The following is a 27882-nucleotide window of genomic DNA, read 5'->3' as shown; positions in this document are numbered from 1 at the left end:
TGTATCTATTGAAGTAACAAATATAGAAAACAACAAAACATCGAATAAGAAAAAGACAAATTTAAAGAAGAAAGATCATGCAGTCGTACACAAAAATATGAAACATTGGAAATTACATTAATATATTTTTTCACAGCTTAAAAAATCCTTAATTACTTTAATGCGAATTTAATTGATATAACATTTCACAGATCGGTAGCGTACTCCAAACGTTTAATAATTGTTTTATATTCATCTTCCAAAAAACGATATTCCTTTTCCAATATCTCTTTGCGTTGTTCCTCGGATGGTAGACCATTATCACTAGTATATGTTCTTTTGTCCTCACTTCTCAATGCACGTTCTATTTTTGCTTCTTCATTCTGTTTTCTTTTAAATGGTATATTTAGTCTATTCTTCACATCTAATCTATACGCTCGATATTCTTCCGCATTTGCAACGTTCGTCGCACGAAGTCGTAGGATTTCATACACTATGCGAGCTTGTTTCTATCGGGCAAAATATTTATGAGAGAAAAAGAAAGATAAATAAAAAATAAATTGTTATATGTTAATATAAATACCTTGTTTATTCTTAACTTTTCTCTAGCTTCAATGACCATTTCATTATCGAAACCTTTCTTTAAATATTCTGGTTTAAAACTAGGCAATGTGCTGCAATTTAAAGCATCCACATAGTTTCGCAGTCGTTGAAATACGTCGGACGGACTTTCAACTGTAAATATAAATCCGTTAAAAGATAATTATTAACGATATGCATACATTTTTTCTCGATTATTTTTTTCATTTTACCTGTTATATCCTTAACTTCATTTCTCGCAATATACTCGCGATAAATCGCTTGCAACAAGTGTGTACCAAGACCCATCCGACGAAACGGCGGTAAAATTAAAAATTGGGCGATACGCGGCCGAATATGCTGCGGATATGCGTAATATCTATACACAGTAGCAAAACCGATCGTCGCGTATCGAGATGTACCCACAGATGTGGTATATTTTTCAAATCTGTTTCAAAGAAATGGTTATTTAACAAGAATCATATACATTATCTTTACAATTATTTATTTATTTGTTGGTTTAGATAATAAAAGATATATGACGATATGAAATGTATCGAATAATACTTACATATTAAAATATTGCCATCGATCGTCATCAATATCAATAAAAAGAGCCGCGTCTATATACCAAAGAAGAAATGTTTGAATTCTTTGATGGTACTCCTTGAAGCCTTTATAATTCATATCAGCTTTGTAGACCTCAAATCGCCTTGTGGTACCTTTATCTATAATTCATACAATTAAAAGAAAAAGAAGGATCACATGCAATTACTATAATAATTATATATAAATAATTATATATAAAATATAATAATTATATATAAAGTACCATTTAATGAGAAAGAGTGAATCAATTTTCCATGTGGTGTAAATGTGTCATCCTTAGAAAGTGCATTAGTAAAGTTGGTTAAGCTATAATAAACATTGGGCGCAAGCTTTGCGGCAATTTTTGTTAAAACTTCATCAGCCTCGACTCCTTCATATTCTGCATTTACTTTCTCCGTATATGTCATTCCCAAATATGTTTCTAAACAACCCGCTGAATAAAACAGTTGTACTTTTAAATCCTGATAACCAAATATTATTTCCCTATGACAAATAAAAAGAAAGAGATAATTCACGTACATATATACATTCTATATACAAGATCTTTTGATATAATATTTAATAAAGAGAGATTATATATTCAGATAATTAGTATATTTTGATAACATACCTATCTCCGAACACTTGATAAGTCATTTCTGGTTTAAATACCGTCTCTTTCGAGTTCAAGTCATCTAGATCACGGATCAATCTAAACTCCAAGACTTCGTTGCTATTTGTTACTAGTCGTTTCAAACGTGCTGTTATTGAATCTTCCATTTTCCTAAACAGAAAAATATATAAGCAAATATAATATACACACTATATAGCCTTATTTTCAAAACTCTTAAAAAATTCCTTTTGTTTCAATAAGGATTTGGTCTTGAAGGCAGGAATCAAGATCTAGGATACAGGTTAGAACACTAGAAAGAAGTAACTTGTGGTTTTTAATGTGAAAAATTACCTTACGTTGATATGCACGATAAAATTAATCAATCTAAGTCTTTATGCTAATTTTTATCATGCAACTAATTTCGCGCCAAAAAACAACTATTCGAGTAAATTGATATTTGAATGGAAACTGTTCCGTTGAAACTTCCCTTAATCCATAGGCATAGCGTATATATAGTAACGCAACTCTCTGTTGACACCTTTATGTCAGCGTGGGCAAAAATAAACCGCACATGCGCGAACGAAACAACCAATCATAGCACACAATGATTTTCTGTTTCATTTTCTCATTTTTCGTCTCACTGTCGACAAAACATTCCAAAGCGGTATTATATTGTATGCATGTATAAAAAATAAGAATATCAAATTGAGATCGCGTTATATTCGATTATCATAGACTACATCTTCTCCTCTTTTTTAAATCGGCGGATCTATTATTTATATATCGGTACACAACTTTTTGGAACAATTTTGTAGGATTAATCATTTCATCATCGATTGTTAACATTGAATAAATTGGCGTAGATTAGCGAATAAGCTTATATGATTGATATTTTAAATTTAACAAAACATACAGGAAAAATACATATTACCAAAGATAAATTTCAATTCGCGTTTCTAAGTAACTTCTAAATAACTTTACCATCGTTCTTTATTTTTCAAATAAATTTTTATTTAATTTTTAAAAATACAGGTATTTTTCATTCTTTACTTTTAAAATGACTGATTTTTTCTTTAATTAATTTCCTTGCGTTTTTAAGAATAAAATTTTTGTTTCGATTAGTTAAAATTGAAAAAAAATGCGATTATAATAAAATATATAAAATAAATCATATTTTAATTTAAATTTGTTCCAATTCGCGCATTATCTATCAAATCATACTTTCTTAATATTAAAAAATTTACCAAATTTAATTTTGTAATTTACTCCAACTTAATTTACCTCTTTAAAATGATATTCCTCTAAGAAGCATAAAATTTGGATAGAACTTTTAGAAGAAGAAAGAGACTCTTGATGAAATATATTCTAATAATTTTGATGCGATTTTGCAAGAACATCCCTTTAATTTGTTCTATCTCGACGAGTTGAGATGAGAAGAATTCGATTGTAATTTCGCAATGTCGCAAAACATTCATGCTTTCTAATTAATCTTAGATTCACGTAAACCGCACCGTGTGTTACCTAGGAGATGTAAACAACTTCATTATGGGTTTGTTTCCTGTAATCTCGCACTTTTTCATGCTCTCTTTCTTTTACAAAAATGATATATACATATTCAGATGTTAAAAAGAAAAAGAAATGATAAAAAGAGAATTGAAAAAAAATACACATAAAAGATGTAGTCGAAAAAGGAATAAGCATATTGTAGATATATTATTTTTATCGATTAGCTATCTCTAAAAGAGTTTCCCGAGTAAAATGGCAGCATCCCTGCAAACTCGTGTCCTTTACGGTTTGAAAACAGATATTATCGGTAACGCACATTACATCACGGATGCAGAAATTTTGTATCCGGTGGGTAACGTATTGGCAGTTCACAATATTCTTCAGCATCAGCAAAAGTTGATTCGATTGCCCGACAAGCATCATGTAAATGTTATTTGCGTCTCGCCTAACAAGTAAGTATATTATTCATTGAAAGAAGAACGTATTACTCTCTTAAAACAGATACAATGAATTTTACACTCATTTTTGTGAAATAAAATAAAAGTCAAATAATAAATATGTTCGTTTTTCTAGTTTTAAAATAAAACTTAGCAAATTCATATAGCTTCACAAAATAAATGCTTGTCAATTCATTTTAATTTTTTCATTTCTTGCACAAGGCGCAGAGATAATTTTAATTCGGTGTAATTTCGAAGGAAATACGTTGCTTTATCCGAAGTGGGGGACAAACCTACTATATCTGTTTACGACCTCAACTCGCTGAAGCGCAGAAAGCTACTCGGAATACCTTTCGACGCTCCGGGAGTAACGAGATTTACGAGCATGGGTTTCACCTTTGACAGTAAGAATCTAGTAGCGATTACTGGTGAACCCGATCAAACGATGCTCTTTTACAATTGGGAGAAGGGCAAGGTCGAGTCGACGTTCAAATTGGCAAATCCGCAAAATCCATTGGCGATCGCCGAGATGTTGACCTGCAATCCGACAGATGCGGCAGTAGTAGCAGTCGGTGGTCCGTTTAACTTCAAGTTCCTCACTGTTTCCGAGACAGTGTGGCGTCCATACGGATTTGCCAAGGGGGAGAATCTTCTGGTTTGCTCAATGACCTGGCTGGACGGTGATCGATTGTTGGTCGGTACCGAGGACGGTCGCGTGCTCTATATGGAGAACGGCGATTTAAAAAACGTCTACTGGATATCAGACACGGTGTCGATGAATCTCAAAATCCGTGAGGAATATGTTATGCCTGCCACCGCCGGTTCGCAGATGACATTGGACAATGCTCGCGACAACATCACTTGGGAACAGAACGTCCGCTGTTTGATCGGATTTCCGCGAGGATTCGCTTATGCCCATGGTGCGGGAACCATCATATTTTTCGAAAAGGAAGGGAAACACAAGTATACGAAGAGAAACGTCTACGTGCTTCCGGAGCGGGTAATAAAGGACAACGATCCGGATCTGTACAAGATCAACACGATCGATGTGAATCCCGGATTTGATCGATTGATCGTCACCGCTGGTTGGTCTCAGCTGTACTACGCTGCATTGTGGGGTCCGGATTTGCAGATGGATCCGGAACCGCAGAAGCTTAGGATCATGGGTCAGCCGTTGCATCATGGTCCCATCAACGGTCTCGCCATGTGCGCGTGGAAGCCAGTCTTCATGACGTGTGGTGAATTGGACTGTAGCGTTCGACTGTGGGACTTTGAAACTGAGAGTCTGATCATGCTGAAACAATATGCCGAAGATATATCCGGCATCGCGTTACATCCGATGGGATTGTTCTGTTTGATTGGTTTCACTGATAAGCTGCGTTTCATGAGCATCCTAATCGATGACTTGTTGCCGATGCACGAGATCGCCATCAGAAGCTGTAAGACAATTCGCTTCAGTTATGGCGGTCACTTGTTCGCTGCGGTCAACGGCAACGTTGTGCAGGTGTACACCACCATCGGCTTTTACAATCCCTTCGTTCTTAAAGGACACACGGGCAGGGTGAAGGCTCTCCTTTGGTCGCAGACGGATATGAAGATGCTGAGTATGGGCACCGAGGGTGCTATATACGAGTGGGATATGACCACCGGCACGCGATCTGGCGAAATCATCTTGAAGGGCATCATCTTGCACGACATCGCGCTCTCTTCGGATACCTCGTTTTCTTATTGTATCGCCAATGATGATCATATACGTGAAATCAAGGAGAATGCGGTATAGAAGTGATATCATTTTTCTATTCGAAAATTCGATTAAATAATTTTTTAAAAAATTATTCTTCTTTCCTTTTTTTATTAGGTTATTCGAGAGTTTCGTTTACCTGGTAGAGAAATGCATCAAATGATTATGGGAAAAGATGATCTGACGCTATTTGTAACTTCTCCTGGTGGTACCATTATTTCGCTGAAAAGCCCGCTTCAAACTCCGATAGAATCGCTAGATTTTCATATACATAGTGTTGATATTACGCAGGTAATGATACGTTATTTGAGATCTTTTGCATAAATTGCTTTTCTTAATTATTCTATCTTTTCTTTCCTTCTTCATTCTAGATCGCACTCGTTTACAATGAGAATTGTTTAATCTCCGTTGCAAAGGATGGCAGTTTATGTATTTGGAAGTTGTACTATCCCGAAGGAAAGGTCATGAAAATGAGCAGAGATCTGCCATACACAAGCGAAGTGTTAATCGGCAAAGGCGATTTAGAGGAAAAGATACACACAATCAGGGATCTGACGGTGAGAATGAGAGAATTGGAAACCGAGCACGCGTATAAACTGCGGCAGATCGACGTGCAACATAACGACAAATTACGCGACGTGCATCAAGGCTACTGCGAAGCCATCAAGGAACTTCGAGATAAGATAGAGAAGCTTCAGGAGGATCATATCAATGAAATCAATAACATAAATGTGGAAATTGTGAAGATGAAGAACACTCACGAGGAAGCGATGCAGCAGATGGAAAATAATTATGAGATTAAATTAATTACAGAATATGATAAATATCAGGCATTTGAGGAACGTACCAATATTATGCGTGAAAATTATGAGAAACGATTAAAAGATCTTGAGAAACGCGACGCGGAGGAGCTACAGAGGACCGTGACAAAGTACGAAGCTCTGCTTCATGAAAAAAAAGTGCAATTGGAAGAAACATCCGATGAGATGACGCACAAACAACGTGTTCATGAGCATCTAATGACACAGATAGAAGATGATGCGGATCGTGAGATTCTCGAAGTACGTACGAAGTTCGAGAATTTGCTGTACGAGGAAAGGCAGATCAATTTGAAGCTCAAGGGAGAGGCTGGAATGATGCGAAATAAATTCATGGCCAGCCAGAGGGATGTGGACGATCTGAAAAGACAAGTGCACCGCGTGCAAGGTGAATTTACTCAGTTCCATAAAAATATACAAGACCTGGAGAAGCAGATAGCAGAACTGAGGAAGGAGATTAGCGAGAGGGATGCTACTATTCAGGACAAGGAGCAACAGATATACGACATGAAACAAACGAATCAGGAATTGGAGAAGTTCAAATTCGTATTAAATTACAAGATAGAGGAGTTGAAGAATCAGATAGAGCCGAGGGATCGCGAGATACAAGAGCTGAAGGAAAATATTCGGGAAATGGAGACGGAACTTGTGAGTCTTCACAAGACTAACACGAACCTGGAACAGCAGCTGCACGAAGTGCGTGAGAAACTACATGCCACGCGTCAAGAGCTCGATCGTGAAATGCATAGAAACAAACGGTGTCAGCAACTTTTGCGAAAAATTCGCGTAGATATTCTCGATGCTGCAGGACTCATACAAGAGCCAAACGCTTTAAAAACGGCGGTGACAAATTTATATCACAAGTACAGCGCGGACGATGAATTTGTACGTAGTCGTAAAGCAGATGTAGACGCGCAATGCGAATTTATTAAACAACGGGATCATTTGGAAAAGACTATCGCGTCTCTAAAGAAACAGGTGCTTCAGGACACGTCTACCGGACGTGACAAAGATTTGGAGAAAATAACGGAGGAGAATAGTATGCTTATCGTGGAGCTAAATGCTCTGAGGGAAGAGTTGAAAGAAGCACAAAAGCATATTTTTCATATGGAGAGCCTCTTGGGTTTAACACGAAAAGACGTGGGACCCGCAGAAGCAAGAAAGAAGTTGGAAAAAGTATATCGCAGGTACGAAGAGCTACAGGAAAAATATACGACGCAAATGCAGGAGTATCAGCAAGTTATTCTAGCACTGAAGGAAGATATCAAACGACTTTTAAGCAAAATTCCTTGTGAAGAGACGAAAGAAGAAAAGAAATCGTCTTAAACAACTTCGCGATATTAAATATACTTGTTTTTTCGGAAGCGTAAGCATTTTTAAAATAGTTTTAACAAATTACTGTTTTTCAACAATTATATGTAGCGAAAATAATTTTAAACATATTTCTATTGTATATTATAATTTATATATGTAAACATATATATATTTTTTTATTCAGAAAAAGAGAGATGTATAACTATATATTAAATATATATTATAAGATATATAATTATAGAAAAAGATAATTAACCACATATTCTGAAGATATATAAAAGTAAAAAATTTAAACCAAAATATACATATCCTTTTTGTACTCGTATAAATTTCATTATAAGATATTACTCTCTGCCTTGCAAATGAATTAATCATAATTTCTAAATAGATTTAATTTTTCAAAAATAAAAATCAACAAATTAAAATTATGAAAATAATATATCAAGAATTTCTTCATTACCAAGTTAAGCAACTTGATATAAATGCATTGATTTAAAGAATAAATGGAATGATAGCTTTACGATTTTTTGGATAATGCGAGAACTCTTTCTTGTAAGCTCTGTGTTTTCCTAATGCCCATACGGTCATTTGATATGCACCGGCAAACGCAAATAGACCAGCTGAAAATATACAAGTCGGTAAAACGATTTCATTTGCATTCAAGTCAAAGATCAAGATATTTCCATTGTATAGACATACCTGGAAGACAAGACGTCATTACGGTGAAGCCGATCCAACTGCCTATTTCGTATGTATAGTTTGGACAGGAGACGAGTTTGAAGAGCGCGGTGAAAGGATTTTCAGTTGGCATTGGAATTTTTCTGACCGTACTACCTGGTGGCCTCAAATTTCTCAGAGCTAAATGAATGCTGAGATTACCCAACTCACACAGCACGAATGTTGCTGCTCCAATATTGAATTGGAGTGCGCTGGGAGCTGTATATAATGGATGATTCGTATGATATGCCACATACATAGCAAAGAGCCAATAATAGGAACAATTTTTGAATAGATTACGCAATGGCATTGTTGCGTGACTGAAACGATGAACAAACAAAGTTTCCAATAAACGTTTTGCATAATGCACTGTCCAACCAACAGCTGCCCAACTGAAAAAAAAATAGAAAATAATTATGTAAAGTATTTAATTCTGTAAAAAAATGTTTATGCAATATGATTTTTGCACTTATAAAGCGATATTAAATGGAGATATTAAATGGAATGACTTACTTAGCTACATAGTGATAATTGCTGATATCGACATTTCCATAAAATAACCATGGACGCTGATACAACCACAGATACACTACTAATGGTCCTGCATATTCCAACAAGAAGACAGTCTTCCAGCCAATTTGGGGACCAAGATCCTTGTAATAAAGCTTCCCATTTGGCTTTAATGACAGAGATTTAATTGTTTCTGAATCAGACAATGCTTTTCCCTTAGCTTCCAATCTCAGACTTTGTCTATGAACGTAAGGTGCCTTTTTTAATTCATACAATTGTTGTTTAATTTCTCCTATCGTAGTGCTCGAATTTACCTGCAATAAATACATATATTACATACAGAAATTTTATTTTAAAAAAAAATAAATTTTATTTTTTTCAAAAAAGAGACAAAAAAATTGAATTTTGAATGAAATTGTTCTGCCAAATTACAACATTAGTCGTTATTATATTTTTACTTACATTGACGTTGGTTATCAGTTTTGAGGATTTCGCCGACAGGACTTCGATCTAGAAGAAAAAAAAAAAAAATAGAATATAGTGTGCAGGATGAGTACGCAAGTATTACACAAACTCCAAACGTCATACAACTCACGGTCTTTCAATGCAATGATATGTAATATGCCAAGTTTTACCTCCATTTTCGTCGATCCCAAGTGGCTTCTTTGCGTAAAGACAGCTTTTTCTCTCGTTTCTTCGCACGATCAACACTGGCAATTGCCAGACTCTCGCCACGGTTGTCGATTTTGTTATCCGCAACTTGTAACTTCCTGCCAATGGCGTCGCGCGGCGCCGCGTCCGCGATCACGTGACCAACAACCTTACAATTTTCGATGATCAATGGCATTCCGTTCGTTGGCGGGCTCGAAGAAATTTGATAGCAGAGAGAGAGAGAGAGAGAGAGAAGAGAGAGAGGGAAAGAGAGAGAAAATCGTGGCGATAACCTATGTCATTGAAAAGAAATGAGTAAGTAAGTAAAGTAAACAGAAAAATACATCAATCTCAATCATACGTATCACGTATAACGAATGTGATTATGACGTGCGGCTTCAAAGTCATATATGTAAATTACTCGTCTCTCGGCAGCAAATATATATATATATATATATATATGTACTTTACATACGTATTTTCATTTCGCATAATGTATGTACATTTCTGATGTAGAACAACGCAGCCGTTTGAGATATTTACGCAGGTAAGATAGAATAAAAAACCTGCCAACGCGAGCAAATATTTTATGTTGTATAACATCCTCTCCTTCGCGCGTCGTCTGCATATGGCGTGACTTGTTTTTTTTATAATTACGTAATAGTATATATACATACAGAATATATATACATTTTTACTTGTATATATTATATATCATATAATTTTTTTAACGTAACACAAATTTTATAAGCTTTCGTAGACTTTAAAAAAAATAAATAGTACCACATATAGCACGTTTTTTTTCTGAATAGGCGTAATTCAAATTATGTATTCATGCTCGCAATTCAAAGTTGATTTTGCCCTATAAACTTTATATAATATTAACTATTTAATACTTTTTAGTCATCTAGTATACACTAAGTTTTCTTAATATATATTATAGTATCCAAAATGTGAGGATAATATATATAAACTGGAAATGAAAAAATAACAATAATATATAATTTTTTTAAACAATATATTGTCGAGAATAAACAATGTGATTTACAAAACGAAAGATATGAATGCTCGATAAATAGAAAAAGGATAGAGGAAAAAGTGTATATCTACAATTAAATTTAATCAAAATGTAAGAAACATAAAAAACAAAATATTTATAATGCTCTGTATGAACATCCTTCGGTATCGCGTTCCTTATTCATTTACTCATCCTTCTATTTTTTCGCGCGTGATGCGCGAGACTTTTTTTGTAAAAACATAAATGCTATGAATAAATGATGATAAAACTTTTTTTTTCTTTTTGGAATTATAAGTTTTTCCATGTTTACAACGCGCATGTTTTCTAAAAAGTACGGTATTGCATCAAAATGCACACAATCATTTACAGCACGTAAAATCACAGTTTCATCATTTATTAATAGTACTTGTGTAAAACATACTATAAAAATATATTATATAATATATAATTATATAATGTATAAAATATATAATATATAATTATATAATATGTAAAACAATATATAATTATATATAAAATATGTAAAATATTAAAATATAATATATAATATATTACAATAATAATATATTATAATATATTTTTATAATTTTCTTATTATTTGGCAATCCTTTAATGAATTTGAGACAGCTGTATGAGAATGACAGAATTAGCGTTTACATTCACAAAGAGAATTACAAAAACATATTCTGTTATAAACGCAGTTTCATGATCGACTTTGGATAATGACCGAGAGAAGCAATGTTACAAATAATCATAAGTAATTACGGCGATTCGCAATAAGACTGTTCATTATCAATTGCGTACGGTCGATCAGATTGCTACTATTGGGTTTTCTCGTGCTTTTTTGCAGATGTCGCATTCTACCATATTATGCTCGCTTATTTCATCAATAAAGAGTCGCTTGAGGCTGAAATGCATATGTGTGTATAAGAGTAATATAAATAAAAATTTTGCGAAAATTTAAAAAATTTTTAAATATTACTTTGCACACCAAAAGCACGCAAATTTAAAACATGTTCAATAAAATATGTTGCGTATAAATGTTTTAGTTAATAACGTAATACGCACACAAATAATGTACAGAGAATAATAAATTCACTATATATAAATCGATAATAATTTTTTTTATATTTCTTACATTTAGATTAAATCTAAAGACATACATCTTTTTTCACTATCTTTTTTCCTTTTTATCGATCATCTCTTTTGTTTATAAATCACATTGTTTATATTCGATAATAAATCGTTTAAAAATTATATATTATTATCAATTAATAATATAATAAATACATAAGAGTCCTCACATTTTTCGAAAAAAATGAAAATTTTTAATCTTGCCGTTGATGTAGTAAAATAAATAATATGATCCAACATCGTTCTTTTTAAATCACTCCTGTTGCTTTCCTATATTGACCAAATTGCTCTAGATATTGATGTATCGTATCCATTGGTTGATAAATTTCGTTCATTCGATTCTGCAAGAAATTTCCAAGTTTAGTAAAAAAAATAATAATTCCATGTTTTTTCTCAAAATAGATATGTTTCTCTTTTGTAATCATTCAAAATTCACATAACTCATTATATATGTGATTACGTATTTTACAGTATAATATGTATTAATGACCTGCAGATATTGAGGCGCTTGATTCGACACGGCCGAACCCAGGAATCCTTGCAGAAATTCGCGCATGAGTTCCCACGAGCCTGCTGGCACGACGCATGGTCTGTACTCGACCTGAGGAGATTCAAATAAATTATGATATCGCAGGATTATCGAATATTTTGCATAAATGATAACGCAACCGGAATAACATTCTCAACATTGAATCGACATATGACTCGCTAATATTTATCAGAGGATGACAACGGTATTACTCGGGTAGGCTTTACGATCCGGAAGACGGAATACTTGCGACAAGGACTTTATACGTTTCTCGCGTAATCCTGCTTAGAGCGTGTCAATGTCCGAGGGAGGAAGTGGCGAGGAAGATAAGCGAATATATAATCGGTTGTATAATGCTCCCTCGCACGACGAACCTTGGGATAGATAATCATGCAGCCTGGAAACTTGTATCATACAAGTATCCATAAGCAGATAGAGGAAACTAATCATCTTTGAATAAATAGCGCGATATGACGAGGAGTCCTCGGGTGGAAACGTCAGTCTCTGAAAATGTCGAAAACTCGTTTTTCGCACATCGATGGATACTGTCCGGCATTCGAAGGATCCGACTATGAGAGATCATGCCTATGTCAAGATCAGATGTCGAGATGTATCGGGACGCGTCAATCTCTCGTCCTGTTTTCAATTCTCTTTCTCCTCCTCTCCCCCTCTCTCTATTTCTCCTTCCACTCTTTGATCTTTCAACTATGTTAAGGAAGCTGAAAGTTAATATCGCCCGACTGTAAAATTGGCCGAGCAATAAATAGAATAAAATAAAAAAAATATAAACGCTGAGAAATCCGTCGAGAGGAAGAGAGGACTCACTGGCTGTCATTTCTTGATTTGCAAAAATTTTCTCAGTAATTTTATATTAGTTTTAATTCCGCGAGTGCAGTTGAATATAAATTTTTCGCGCAAAAAGTGTTCTCTCTCTTTACTAATAAAAAAAGTAAGAAATTACATATAATCTTTCTATTAATTATATTATACAAGAGTTGATGTTAACTAAATATTTAAACCTCTTATTGTTAAACAGTCTTTGAATTTTTCCGAGATTATCCTCTGAGAGCATCGATTAAACTAAAATTTTCAATGTGAAATTCGCCGAATAATTCGGTCGTGCATAGTCGGGCGAGGTAGCATTATACGGGATGGTGCTGGCACATTCAATGGTGTCGGCAGTGAATCTCGCACGCGCGAAAAATCACGATTGCGGGTCGCAATCGTGTATCAAATCGTCAGTATGCGTGTTACAGTAAAGCAGCGAAACGTAACGACCCCTCGTTTCACTTTGGAAAATGGTAATAAAAAATACGCGTCTTTCTGGGTCATCGATGTCAAGCTACAACGGTTACACCGTACGTTGCAACGCGTTGATAAGTGATTGCAGTTAAGTGCGGGAGTCGCGGTGGCGAATAGGAGGGCGGAAGGAAGGAAGCATTCGTCGCTCTCGGGGGCAGAAAGCCGTGGAGAAAAAGTGTGTTTGGGGAGGTCGACGAGGGGCTGCGAGATTTAACGCGACCCTCGCGGGGCTTTCTCCATTGAAATTGATGGGGTGGTCGGGGGTTATCGTGACGTATTTGACGTCACGGCCGCTATACAAACGGCGCAGTTACCGATACGAATGGTCGCTGAAGCATTTAAAGCCGGTATCGGATGTGTGTACACACATGAGTATAATATGTACGCGTGTGTGTGTGTGTATACGTGTGTGGCACGGCTGGATGAATCTGTTGGGAACTGCCGGAAGAGATATCGGAAGCCGCGCCGAAGAGAAAAATGCCGAGAAAAAAAGGAGGAAATCGGAATCTTCCACGGTTGCAAATTTAATAGTGATGTCTGAAAATTGTCGTACTTATATTCCTCGATATATTCCATCAAATTGAATGAGCGATTAAAGCAATGATGCAAATTCGAAAATATTAATAAGAAAACATTCACATTTTGTTCCTTCGTTTTATGTGCCCCACTGATTATGACAGTGAGATTCCATTGAATAATCATTTTGCAAAGCTTTTAAAGTTTTTATCTATTATTTTGAATTGCTAATTTTTTGAGGAAAAAAACACTTTTACATATCCATGTCTAGAATAAAACATGTATAATTAGTATTAAAAAATTTAGATTTATTTACATATTATTTTTGCGCGAAAAAATAAACAAGATTCTTAATCAAACTAAAATATCACTTTAAAATACATTATTATACATTTATCTCATACATGTAATCTCAACATTATAATATATACGGTGTATTTTAAAATATCACTGATGAAACAGCTACTACTTGATTCTTTCAATGAGATTTCACTAATTTGTAATATTTTCACTGAAATCATCGACAACTATTCATTACTTTTCAATGATATTATACTATTTCTACTTAAAACAATAAAAGGAGAAAATATGTTTACGCGATTCATGCAATAAAAATGCAAAGTATGATATTCGAATGAATAACGCTCGTTTGAAATGCGAGTTAATTAAATCAATTATATAATTGAATATATAGATATATTGACATTTAACGAATAAAACGAGAAGAGCGATAATATTAAAAGACACACTGTATAAACGAGATTGCGGTTCCGTGTTGAATGTATGTACGCGGATGCACAATAAACCCGAAAGCGACCAATTGTAATGACGCTCCGTATAATATGTACCTTTGTATGTTTACAGGTGCGCGATAGTGCATCCGAATGCAGTGTTCAATATGCACGTGGTTGCGCGTGCGTGCACACGTGCGTGAGCACGTTGCACGGTGCTGGGCGCGTACGAAATATTCACACGATTGCTTTCGATCCGTGATATACGTGTACGACAGTTTTTAAAATCCGATGGTAAAACAACGATCTGTGTTAATTATTAAATGTTATAATAAATTTTTACCGCGTGGCACGTTAATTATAAAAAAATACCTGAAACATCTGACGCGAAAATGTATTTTAAAATGTATTTTAAAAATCTCCTACTTCCTATACACAGAAAAAAAGGACATTCTTGTTTTGAAAATATATTTAGTTTTAACTTGAAATGAGATTATATTGCGTTAATTAAAAGAAAAATATAATTGCTTGAATAATTGCTTACTTGAATGAAGCCATTTTATATAGTTCAATCGAGAAAAATATATTCTTATGATTTAAGATTTAATTTTCTTGAATGGAAAAGAAACAATGTTAGATAGAAAATAATATTTTTAAATCAAAGATTATAATTTTCTTAAAGTAGAATTAAATAATTATATATTCTTGAGGTGACAATTACAATATTAAAATAAGACTATAATATTGTTGAAATTTAAAATTATTAAATTCTTCTAAGAAGATTATAACTTGTTGTGTATATACGAAACAATGAACGCGTTAGTTTAAGTATATAAGTTTTGATTTAACACTTATTTTTTTCTGTGTATTCGACCCCTGTATTTCCGTAAGAGAAGAAAAAGTTATTATCAGTTTTATCGAAATGAAAGAATTAATACGTCAAGATACGTGAAGACGAAGGGGAATTATATATGCGTGCACTGATGAAGCGACAGTGAGATTTATCGTCGATGTCCGAACTTAATTATGCGATTATTCGCGTGATACTCGTGGATCGGTGACGAAATATCTTGACGCGGCGAGTTTGACACGCGAGACACGTATCCGTCATGCGACATGATGAGGATGCGAGGGGTGCGTGATGCTCACGTGCCGCCCCTAAAGCATAACTATAACCGGCGTACGTATGCGGTTTGCATGTATGTAAGGTGGGGTCTCGTGAGCTATCAATCGATAATGCACGCTCGTCGCGTGATTGGCAAGGAACACCGGAAGTAGCAGGGGCTAACGCGTCCCATCTCCCGATCGAGAATTCATTGTACTCGGCGAAACTCGAAACCAAACGAGATTGTGTTTCGATCTAGAAGAGTAATCTTTGTTCGCTCGCGGTGACAGATCAAAGAACGGAAGCAAAAAAATCGATAATATATTTCGGACAAGTTCGCTTTTATATCTTTAGATGGTAGAAGAGTAATTTCCAAATGTGAATTTTTTGCGGGCGAAATGAATCTCCGAGTTAAAAGTAACGATAATCTGTCACGTTGGAGCGAGTCGAAAGACCATCTGTTGGAGAAAGAGCTGGAAATTTCGCGGATCAAAGAAATTCGCGACTGACGGGCGGATTTTCGTCGCTTTCGGGGAATCCCTTTTCTTTTCGAGAGCAATATAAATTGTCGCTCTTACCTCCACCAAAACGCCTTTGAAATTCTGACTCATCGTCACGCTGCCCAATTTGACGCAGAAGTCACCGATCTCGAAACGCGGCCCCTTCGACTCGATCTTCGTCTGCTTTTTACTGGTATAGATGTTTGTCATTTTTAACATTAGCAGATCGAACAGGCCGTCTGCTATCAATGGCACCACTTTGCTGCCCGATTCTAAAATAGCGAACACCGAGGCTGGCTGCTCCGAATTGTGCAGCACGTGAACAGTCCTTTGAGCGCCTGCAAAGTCACACATCACGTTTAAGTACAAGCACGATGACAACTGTCGAGAGATGCAAAAGAACTTGGCAAAAAATATCTCGGGTCGATTACCACATGCAAGATAAAGTTCATCATTATTACATTCGCAGAGAGGCTTGGATTTATTTTTATTTCAAATTCCCTTCATTATAAAAGCATCTGTATCACTTGTTCCTCTTTATTCTTAATATTTATTTAATATTCCTTTTATTTTTTTTTAATTTTCTCTTTCTCTTATCGCGCTGTAATCATCGTCCTACGAGCTACTACTAGTGAGAAAGCGCTCTTTCGTTTTATGAAATTATACGAATGTTGTGGTTGATCCTGTAGAGCGTTTACGCAGGCTCATATATATACTATCTTCTAGCGCCTCTTCTAATTCGGCTTCTATGCAGCGACGAGAGAAAATTGCAGTCGAGAGGCAAAGGACGAGAGAGCGAGAGAGCGAGTCCTTTGGCGATATGTATCTCGGGATCGTGGCAAAAGCGAATTCATATGCACGTATATTGCGATCGCGCGGTAAAGTCGGACGCAACTTAAACCTCAATCCTCCTCTCCTCGCCCCCTCTCACCCCCGGTCGTAGTCGAAATTGCATAGCGCGAGTATCCACGAGAACCATTGTGTGACATTGTGACAGCTCTGTCGAGAACTTGGTATTGTGCTAATAATCGCGCTTAATAAAGCGCTCGGAATTGATCGATTATCGACTCCGCGACAGGGTCGCCGCAAAGCGAGGTAATTTTGTTACGGAATTTAGAAGGGGAAAAAAATAAAAAATATATACGCGTCGGTGAAGAGCGTTGGTTACACGTCCGCGTTGCAGAAACACAAGCGACAAGTTTAAATTTACGACGTGCGAACTCTTCTGAATATTCATAATTCGGCCACACTACCGCGCTCCGCTCGTGCGTTCACATAATGGTAGGGTGTAGGCCCTAACGTATGAATAATTTATCCGTTAAATTATAACGCGTCCTTTTAGCGGGCACGTCCGAATGACACGATTTTTCATCGCGGGGCGAACGACCGCGGACAGTTTTATGCGCTCTAATTTCGGGTTGCCCGTCAATGTATTTATCTCTCTCGTAACATTTCGGTTCTAATGCCTCCGGTGAAATCATTTCCGTATATCTGTGATGCGAAAATCCGACAGAATATTTTACTGTATCCTATAATAATATAATCGGTATCTAAAAATATTACGTACTTATCTTCATGAAATTTTAATCATAATAATAAAATTATTATTTTTGACGCTTTGTATATATTGTTATTTGATAGTTCGAAGTATCGTCGATCGAATATTTCAAATTTGGCATTATATTGTACCTCCCGTGTAATGCAAACAATTCAATCGATGATCCAACAATAAGTAGCCTTTACGCAAAACAACGAGCCAAACATATATCTCACTCGCGCTCGAATGATTCTGGATTAATGAAAACGATCGGATTATCCTCTCTCTTCCTGCGGGTTTGAAACTTCCTACCCTCCTCTCGTTCTCCTCCGTCCTTCGCTGCAATTTGCACCAACGATCGTACGGTCCTGCGACGCGCCGCATGCCGCATACCGCATCGTCTGCATCGCACGTATGCAGCGCCGTTAGGTGCGGATGCACCGCAGGAGCCGCAAACGTGGGTCCGTTTGGGTTTGAAAAAAAAAAGAAAAGAAAATCGCTTAATTAAATAGTATCTTTACTTGAGGATTCGTCCAGAGATTCGCCGATTCGGAATCGATTTTTCCCTAAACGACAATGTCGAAGCAGACGGTTACGAGGTCTTCGAGTCATTAACGATTGACAGAAGTGACGAGCTTTTGACAAATTAAATTTCGAGGGAGGAAGATCATATTTTTCGAATTAACTCTTGCGCGAATTTTACTTTGAAGAGATCTTATTTTAATTTAAAGCTCAGTTGGGGAAATATATTATACGATGTACGGAAAGGCGCGATAAATGATAATGTTAGCTTGACGTTTTCATTACAAAAACTGTCTAGCTAAAGAAGCTGCGGTTAAAAGGTTTGTCGGTTTTTGTTCCTTTTCCAGCTCTAAACCAATTTCTTATTTTTAAAATACACGTACGCATGGTGTTTGATATAAAATTATCGCTGAAATTTCGGATTGTCTGTCAATAGAGGAGGTGCACGTGCGTTAATCATACGGGCATAATGCGATCACGCATCATCGTCGAATGCATTATTTCGATTTCGTCGGCAATGCGATGCGTGTCAATTATTAGGCAACGATGCCAACCGGAGATAATTCCTCTGTTATCCGATTATAGCATTGATTATGTTATAGCATTGATTAGGCGACCGTTCAAATGCAGCATTTCGTTAATTCGTCCGATGCGAGGCAAGAGACGCCGATAAAACTGCCGCATCCATCTACTTGCATTTTTTCTGCACATACCATACAAATAAAGGAAATTTAAAATTATGAAAATATTGTGAATAACAAAATAAGAATATCTCAAATTATTATCTAAGAATCTAATAATAACCTAACCGCGCGTTTACATGTGAAATTAAATATATAAATATGCTGATAAAATAAATAAATAAATAATATATGTGAATCATTAATAATTTACGAGAGAAATATATTAATTATATATTTTTCTTGAAATGATTATGTGTTTATTTTATAAATTTTATATCGATGATTGACGTTTGCTCGATAAGGATCAACCATACCACATATATATGTCAGTGACTTATAAATCTAATTTTTAAAGAATCATCAGATCGCATTTCGTTTCCTCGTCGACGCATTTCATCGTTATGTGCGCGTCCGTGCCGCGGTTATTAATTACTCTCATTGTGAGCGACCATGCTCCATGTTGCACCTGCTTTGTCACCGAGCTGCTGATCCAATTTCAGGCTGCGAGCTCGGCCGAGCGCGCGCGAGAGAGAAATGTTTTATCGATGAAGTATTACTATATAAAGCGCCGCAACATTACTCGCACCATAAATCAAACGTAATTTCGGACACGCCGCGAAATATATGTCGGATAGATTGCGCGCGGTATAATATCTCCGAGAGACTTATAATTAAAACAAGAGCGGGGAAACTGCGGCTAGAGAAGATGAGATGAATTTCGCAATTATTCAGCATCCGGTTCGTTCGCCGGGGATATTTTACAATGCATCCATCAGCTACGAAATGTTATTTCCGTATCACGGAAGAGAAATTTTCGCTCGCGTGAAAAAATATTAGATTTAATTATCAGATCAATATCCTCTCAAGTTTATATGTATATTATTTTTGAGAAAATTTAAAATAAACTAACGTAAAAATTATCATTTCTAATATCAATGATACATATTCATTATTAAAAATTTTTTGTCATCTTAACAAATTCTTTTTAGCTCTCTGTCAGAGATGGATCACAATAAAAAAAATAATGTAAAATCAGTAATATGATTTCATTAATTAATTGTAATTAATTTTTATTAATTACAAGTAGTAAAATATTTAATATTAGACTGGCGTTTTAAATACGATAATATTATGATGTTGTAACAAATGTTTTTCATCTCGTTCGATTAATACATTTAACTTACAATGCGACTAATAGTCGACTAATATTTGAAGAAACGTTCAATTCGGAAGAATAACTTCGATGTGGTATAATAGCAAATGGGCGACGCGTTGAAAGGGTCACTTTCTTCCCCCTTTCTTCTCATTCTATCATCGAGAGAGGAGAAGGAGATTTGTGATCGCTTTATTAAAAGTTTCAGCTGCTACCAGCGACCAAACGATCAACGATCCACTATCAGCAGTGAAAGTTTATAAAGCCGGTATCTTATATTTCTTCAAAGAGGAGAAAAAGCAGAGGAAAAAATCATTAATGTTTCCGTCGAGTCTAAATTCTATTTTGCGTTTAATAGACCAAAAGCATAATAAATTAAAGATTTATCTTAACAGATTTTATTAATTGCCCAATTAAATAGAGATATTAATATCTCAAAGATACCTGTGCAAATTTGTCATTCTATATTTAATAAATTAGGTTTTCAGAAAATGATAATATTTCGTCTATAGTTATTTGCAATGAGAATAATTTTGTTCATAATTGAAATAAAAAAATACATTATTTTGAAAAAAATTATTTAACTAAAAAAATCGTTGATAATCTCAAAATAAAAAATTACATTTGTAATAAATTTTCTTTCATTTATAATTGCGTACAGCTTTAATTACAAACAAAACATCATTTTCTGTATTGAAAATTTAACTTATTAAATATGACAAAATGTGTTTTTAGATAGAGAAGATTTTCAGTCGAGAAATATATATCTAATATATATCTAATATATTCGAAATGAAGCATGACATTGTTATGAGAGTGTATGCTCTCTTGCGATGCAATGACACGTGCGAAGCGGCTCATAGAATGTCATGACAGATTGATGTCGACCGAATCGAACATCGCGGGACGTAATTCTCGATTAGTTTCGGCTTTATGCGAGATTCGAAAAGAGAATCATGCGGTCGATTCGGGTCAATAAAAAAAGAGGTGCAACTGAGAGGTGTAGCTTGTCTTTATTTATTTCAGCCCTTACTCCTCGGAGTTTGTGACGTAAACAACTTGGAGTATCATGAGATACCATTGTGTGTTCGGACCCCCGGGGTATTTCGACCCAACGGCATCCACCCCAATTTCAAAACGCGACGCCTCTACGGGACTGCGAGAGAGACTTTATTGTCGAGCAATTTATCCTCTATTCAACTCGTCCTTCCGAGGGAGAGCTATCCTGGGTGTGTCCACGTAATCCCGCCATAGGCGTATTTTATCGCGACATTAATTAGGATCAGCGTATGAAGTTGTAACGTTTACGATATCATCGCATCGCGCGTCCTCGCATTTTACGATAGTAATTCAAGGATAAAGTCGTGTCTTCGCTTTTATGTGTCCTTCTGCGTGTCGTTACATTCACCGGAAAACGTCCGACAGCGAAAATTCAAAATGTCGCATCGATATGTATCTCGTTATATCTTGTCGCTCGAATTAATTAACGACTATTTATACCAGACGGATTCGGACGCGCCTCTTTGGTACAAGGCGATTCAATCGTTCATAATCTCCTCGAATCGATCCGGATTAAGCTGTTGTACACGCTGGTGCAATGACATTAAATCTCTCCCCTTCTCTCTCCGCGCTTTTTTTTTCTTTGTTTTAACAATGGAGTTGTTTTCATAGATCGCAAAAGATGCGTGTAATCATGCTGTTAATCGCACACTTAATAATTACACTCACAAATCAAACGGTAAAGATAATAAATTTTAATTAAAGATAAAAAAATAATCGCACATTCTCTTCTTCTCGACAATAAAAAATATTTCTGTCAAATTTTTCCCCATGAAGGAAATAAATATTATTCAGAAAAGTAACTCTCTCTCTCTCACTTCTTTTTTTCCTAATTTTTATTTAATCTTATGACGCCACATAAATTATCCAGCATTTACTCACAATCTTTTTCCGAAAAATCATCGTCGAGACTTATTCCGGGCAGACGGAATACGAACCGAACCAATAGCCGATCGCTTAAAAAAGCGACGCATTATATCGATTGAAAAATACGCCGAAACTTTCCGGACAAATGCCTCCCCCTCTTCCACTCTCGCACCCGACCTACCCCTTTCCATCTCCGTTCTAAGAATCCCGATCCATCCAAACTAACCCAGACCTAACCCAGTAACTCCAGTCGCGGTCATTGTAGCCCCGAGGTAGTCTAACCGACCCCTCTTCCGCCCACCCTCCGCATCGCGTCTCTCCTCGTCTCTCCTCTTCAATCCTCCCCCTTATTCCCCTCTTCCCCCCCCGCATACCCGCCGTTTCTCCTCCTCGACCCCACACGTACAAAACATGCGGATCCGAGTGCGCGACGACGACGGGGGTTGCCGGGGTTGCGCGCAGGGGGCTTTCGTGCGCGATGCCACAGCCAACCGACGGGGGTAGTGTCTAGGGGGCCGTGTTCTCTCCCTCTCTCAGTTGGCCGCGATTCATCGCCGGGTATGTATGTCCCGGTCGTGGCCGGTTGGGTGGCACGCCAGCAGCAGCAGGTCGAGGAAGCGCGAGAGGGTGGACTCTGGGTCGCGCACCCGTCGCTTTCGTCGCGACCCTCGTTCGCCACCTTCGCCTCCTCCCCTTCCTCCTCCTTCTCCTCTTACCGCGTCTCGCCGCGTCGCGTCCCGAGGGAGGATTAAAGTCGCTGCGGACGCTTTTTCTCGCGCGCGCGGGGAGATTGACGTTCCCCCTCATCCGCGGGAGTTCGGGCGCGTGCAACGTCTGGATGCGACAACGCGAGTGCAACGTAGGTGATATTCCCGTGGCAACATGGACGCTGCGGTAACATCTTTTAGGATCTCGTCCCGTTCGGGATGCGCCGTTAAATTAAATTAAATTAAATTAAATCGCGTAATCAGCTGATTGGTAAAAAATTTCGACGATTAATAAAATCGATTAAACGCCGGCCACCATTTGTGCATTCATCCCTTTTGGTGCAAATTTTCCGCTTCCTGCGCAGCAGGAATCCGCTTATCTCGCTTTCCTCGGTGATCGACGTGATTCTCCCGTCGTTGCGAAGACGCGGGACGCAACATCGCGAAATTGTACCACGAGTAGCTCGGGGAGAGGAGGAAATGAAAACGTTTCCGGAAGCGGCAACGTCGAATGATCGATCGCCGTTGCACAGATGATAATTGTCCAAGTTAATGCGGCGCGAGTTGCACTCTGCCGGTTCGCATTCGATTTTAACGCTCGTCGCTCGACAGAGAATCATCTCGAGTGAAACGCGCCCGCATTCCGGGGTCCGCGAGTCACGAAGAGAAGCAATTTCGCGCCCGATTAAAATCCTACGAAAGGAAGAAGAGTGTCTCGAATGTCCTGAAGAAACGCGAAATTATTCTCGACACGCGCGGCAATTAACGCTTCCAGGGAATTTCTTAGATTACACGATCCGGGAGCCCGGCTTAATCGGCTATTTATATTCGAAGAGAATATGGGACGTAAATAAAATTGCGGAAACAATTGCACGTGAAATTTCTGTCCGGAGAAATCGGGATTAAATGGCTAACAGCTGATCGATTAACCATTAAGCGAGCGCTTCACGATTGATTGTGTTCTCTCTCTTTTTCTCTCTCGTAGGAACGAAAATAATTGAGAAGTAAAAAGTATCGTAAAAATTACGTAAAAGAGCTATATAATAAAGTCTATTACAGAACGCGTGTACTATATTAAAAAATGAAACTGTCATTTGTGTAGCATTATCTTTTAAAAGCCTCGTCCCTCGAGAGAGATAATCACGAATAAGAATTACTTACGTGACACACTAATACACGTGTGTCTAAAGTGTTTTAAGCTAATATATATGCTGACATATCCGTCGAGTATACATAGTGCCTCTTGGAGAGAAAATTTCCTCTCTCGGCGAGCGCCTTGAAGACAGGATTTAAATTCATCGCCTATGTACATCCGGCTCTCAAATCGGATCTTTAAATCTTCTTTCGCGTCTCTTCCAGAATTAATAATATTTTGTCCTCGAATAATATCGAAGCTTAAAAAAAATACTACTCGCGTGTAATTTGCGTGCGAGATTCTTTCGATAAAATATTTATCTCGCGCCGCCCTGAAACGAACCGTGGGGGGGGGGGGGAGGAAAAACGGTCCATTACGTCACACAATACGGCCGTTTCCGAGTGCACTCGCGTCGCTACGGACGGCTTTACACGCGAATACAATCGCGCGTTTCACGGACGAGGAAACGAACGCGAGAGATTCCGAGTCTCGCGAGCAGCGAGGCTAACAAACTCGACTCCGAGGAGGAGTCGTCCGGGAGGAGCGCGACGACGACACTCGATCCCCGGCCGATAATGGATGGAGATGGGCGAGCGAACGTCGTCGATGAGCGACGAGTAAGACGGCTTTGCATAATCCGCCGGTCCGCCTCGTCGAGAGTAGAAGCGGAGGAAGAGACGGTGCCATGCGGCGCGTTTTTACGAGGATCGACTGCTCCGCGAAATCAGAGGTAGAGAAGAAACGACGGGGTAAACGTACGGGAGGGAAGAAGGCGTCGTCCTGCACCGAGGCCAGGATTCTTCTTGTCGTCGACGACGGCAGGCGTTCTCGTCATCGCGAGGATTCCCCGAGAAAGATCGCGGACCGGTTGTCGCTCGACGAAGGAAATCGCCGAGATCCTTGTTCTTTTTCTTTCCCTCCTCCTTCAAGAGCGTCGCGCGATGCGGAATAACCAGGGGGAGAAAGTGCATCTCCTCCTCGTCGAAAGCGGAGCAAGGTGATTAATCACCCACCATCGCGGACGCATTGACCAGTCGATGCAGCTGCTACACCCGCGTAATCTTCTCGGTCCAAAGCCGGCTAGACGCGGGATCGACGGCGAAACGGGATAGGAATTATTATCGCCACGTAGGTGACGTTCTATTCGCGAATAGCGACGCGGAGGAGCGGCATGGAGTCGCGGATCGCGTCCATCTCGAGGAAACACCGTGACTAAACGATATCGGGATATGATTAATGGCTCTTTGCCCGATGCACGCGACGATATCGGACGTTAGAGTGTGCATCGTTTAAGACGCGAATCGAAAGCAACGCGCTGATTCGCCGCACCGATTAAATCGATTTCGTGCGTACCCCGTTGTAATTTCCCTCGGACCGAAGAGTGTTATTTATTCTACTAAATTGAAAAAAAATGTGTAAAGTATTAAAAAAGAAATTAAGACACTTAATAGAGAAGAATATTTGGTAACTTAAATTAATTCTATTAAATTAATATAATTTATATTAAATTATATTAAATTAATAATTCTATTAATATAATTCTATTAACAAAAGTAAATGAGTCAATTTATAAAAAAATTGATAAAAAAACGATATGTTAAAAGGTCACCAGGGAATATTATTTTCCTAGCTGAAGAAGATGAATAAACTTGGGCACAGCTTTCGATAGAGGGTCGTTTAAATGACCAGCATGATCGCGGAGCTTCATGTTACTTGGAAAGGAAGAGCGTGTTGCACATGCAGTGTCGCACATCGGTCCGGTAACAGCTGCATCATGGATGCGACGCGCCGCGTCGCGTCAGCAAAAATTCGCTGGCGCAGGGGGTTAGGGGTTTACTTATTGTGCATTGGCGCGACCTTTTCCCCGCCGTTTTATATCCCGGCCGCGTAAGCCCCCGGTGATGCTCGGGGTTTATCATACAATTTAATAGCGTTCTGGAAGGTTATTGGTCCGTACAAACTTGGAGCGTTATAAGGGCTGTAGAGAGAAGCCCTCGTTCCCTCTCTCTCTCTTTCTTTTTCTCTCTACCTTCTTTCCCTATAGACCCCTTTCATTTTACGTTCCGCGATCGATCGAACAATTTAATCTGCAGAGAGAGCAGCACCCCTCTCTCTCTCTCTCTCTATCTCTGTTATCAATAGCGACCGCTGATTTTCCGCCCCTCGAACATTAGCTGACGATAAAACGTGCTCATGATGATGGTTAAATTATTATATTATTCGTCATTTATTTTGTGAAATACGTATACATCTTGCAACTTTAAAATAACTTTATTACAATCTCGGATATAAGCGCAGAGATAGCTTTCTGTGACGGAATATTTAACTTTCTGGGGAATTGGAATATTATTTCAAACTTTATCCACTTCATTTACATAATAATCCATAAAATTAAAAGTCCAATTTTAGAGAATAAAAATATATTACAGTTTAAGATAATTCGACGTGAAAACGACGATTATATAATATATTATGCGACAGATAAAATTGAATGATCGAATCTAACATCGATTAAAGCATCGGATTTTCAGAATAGGATATGAAATTTCGTATAGACTTCGCATTGATGGCGATACATTGCGTTCTGACAATTGCCCCGTAATTATTTTTCGTAGACTTTTAACGTTAGATATTGGCCTTCTCGATGCGTCCTAATTCCCACGCGCGATAATTTAAATTAATCGTCGCTGCAGCGAGACAACTGATTTAATGCGTAGCTTAATCCGGCCTCTGACACGTTCGCGCGCGATGAGTTACGGTAATTCGCGCGCAAGACAGGATCCATTTACAATGGAGACATTTACAGAGTAGATACACATGCGCGTGATTGCGCGTGGGCGTTTTAATACACATCTGCTTTTGTGTCCCGCGCGCCATCGTCGCGTATGTTAAGTGATTTTCTCTCTCCGAAGATCGCAATTTTATTAGTTCCGTCTAGCTAGATAAATCATAATAATCAAAGAGTAAAAACGGTCCAATTAACACACGCATATATCATCTCGCTCATTCATTTGTCGATCAACATTAATCAAGAATCCAAAGTGGCACAGAGAAATGCTCTCGAGGGATGCAAATCTTTTTTTCTCAGACACAAGACGAGTGAAATTTCTCATTTAACCTATTAATTCAGCAATGACGAATAAGACTCAACTGTACACGTGACCTGTCAAATAAATTACAATTTCACGAAATTATAATTTGATTCGTCGAATACGCGATTAGTGTTTCGATGCATAGGCGACCCCGGATTTTTACGTGAGAAAACTACGGTCGTAGTTTTTCTTTCCTAAAGAAAATTCGTTATTAAAATTTGGAGACACGTTTCAGACCACACGCGAGAGAGATAATTCGAACACGCGAACGTGCACCGCGTTCGTAAATCGTGGAGCGTGGCGTGGATGGATGAAGAGTAAACGAAAGACTCCACGTGCGTGTGTATGTGTGTGCGCGCGCGAATGATAAATTTCCGATTCACGATGCTGCAGACTCTGCTTGCATAGCGCGGGGCGTATACCTCTGCCAAAGTACTTTCCACTTTCCTCGCCGAGCTTATGGAAAAAGTTTAGTTTCCGTACCGGTAGTCGTCGTTTTGATTTCTCTCGCGATGAGAGAGGAAAACGACACGCGACTCCAACCAATACCGATTGAAATGACAAGCTAATTTTCCGGAAAGAAGCCTTTTTCATAGTGACGGATATTGATCGCGAATGAAAGAAATAGCGGCGTTTAATTTCAGGCGACACATTTATATATTATGAATTTTTTTTCGGAGTAAAACTCGGAAAAAGCAAAAAGGAAGAAGCGAAAATTTCGCTTTTAATTCCGTTTGCGATCGCGACGATGAATGCGCGACATCGATAAGCTCGTAATTAAAGACCATTCACACCGATGCGGATTCGACGAGGTCGAATACACACATAACGATGCACGC

The 27882-nt window shown here is 37.8% G+C and overlaps 4 protein-coding genes and 1 long non-coding RNA gene across 6 annotated transcripts in view; 2 read left to right on the top strand and 3 right to left on the bottom strand.

Annotated features, from left to right (window-relative positions):
- Positions 1 to 137: 137 nt before the first annotated feature.
- On the bottom strand, positions 138 to 3776 carry Hat1 (histone acetyltransferase 1). Of its 2 annotated transcripts, none has more exons than XM_083090352.1 (7): positions 3041 to 3776; positions 1778 to 1930; positions 1391 to 1650; positions 1130 to 1286; positions 792 to 1006; positions 563 to 714; positions 138 to 488 (listed from the first exon to the last, which is right to left on the bottom strand). In XM_083090352.1, the coding sequence occupies exons 2-7, from the start codon at positions 1924 to 1926 to the stop codon at positions 186 to 188; spliced, it is 1236 nt and encodes a 411-aa protein (XP_082946478.1). In that variant the 5' UTR covers positions 1927 to 1930; positions 3041 to 3776; the 3' UTR covers positions 138 to 185. The 2 variants fall into 2 exon arrangements, with proteins under 2 accessions (XP_082946478.1, XP_082946468.1); XM_083090342.1 differs by lacking the exon at positions 3041 to 3776 and adding an exon at positions 2111 to 2368.
- On the top strand, positions 3301 to 7853 carry Tous (testes of unusual size). The gene is made up of 4 exons (XM_083090253.1): positions 3301 to 3717; positions 3961 to 5476; positions 5561 to 5734; positions 5815 to 7853. Exons 1-4 carry the CDS (start codon positions 3518 to 3520, stop codon positions 7585 to 7587), a joined length of 3663 nt encoding a protein of 1220 aa, XP_082946379.1. The 5' UTR covers positions 3301 to 3517; the 3' UTR covers positions 7588 to 7853.
- LOC145966364 (very-long-chain enoyl-CoA reductase-like) lies at positions 7704 to 9856 on the bottom strand. The gene is made up of 5 exons (XM_083090416.1): positions 9438 to 9856; positions 9265 to 9312; positions 8806 to 9116; positions 8275 to 8684; positions 7704 to 8195 (listed from the first exon to the last, which is right to left on the bottom strand). Exons 1-5 carry the CDS (start codon positions 9441 to 9443, stop codon positions 8068 to 8070), a joined length of 903 nt encoding a protein of 300 aa, XP_082946542.1. The 5' UTR covers positions 9444 to 9856; the 3' UTR covers positions 7704 to 8067.
- On the top strand, positions 9444 to 14778 carry LOC145966432 (uncharacterized). The gene is made up of 2 exons (XR_014437046.1): positions 9444 to 9768; positions 12102 to 14778. It is a non-coding gene; the product is annotated as an uncharacterized LOC145966432 (long non-coding RNA).
- Positions 10455 to 27882, bottom strand: part of LOC145966387 (mediator of RNA polymerase II transcription subunit 20-like) — a 77333-nt gene continuing 59905 nt past the window's right edge. Inside the window, exons 3-5 of the mRNA XM_083090444.1 lie at positions 16367 to 16626; positions 12096 to 12206; positions 10455 to 11946 (exon numbers count right to left, since the gene is read on the bottom strand). Of these exons, the coding sequence (XP_082946570.1) occupies positions 11854 to 11946; positions 12096 to 12206; positions 16367 to 16626 (464 nt within the window). The 3' untranslated portion in view covers positions 10455 to 11853. The remainder of the gene's footprint in view (positions 11947 to 12095; positions 12207 to 16366; positions 16627 to 27882) is intronic.

The sequence above is a fragment of the Camponotus vicinus genome, unplaced genomic scaffold (genome assembly GCF_025532165.1).
Source record: "Camponotus vicinus isolate PSW18456_S1 unplaced genomic scaffold, iyCamVici1.0 SCAF_1, whole genome shotgun sequence".
NCBI classification, from domain to species: Eukaryota; Metazoa; Arthropoda; class Insecta; order Hymenoptera; family Formicidae; genus Camponotus; species Camponotus vicinus.
This window is presented reverse-complemented; position numbering and strand designations above follow the sequence as displayed.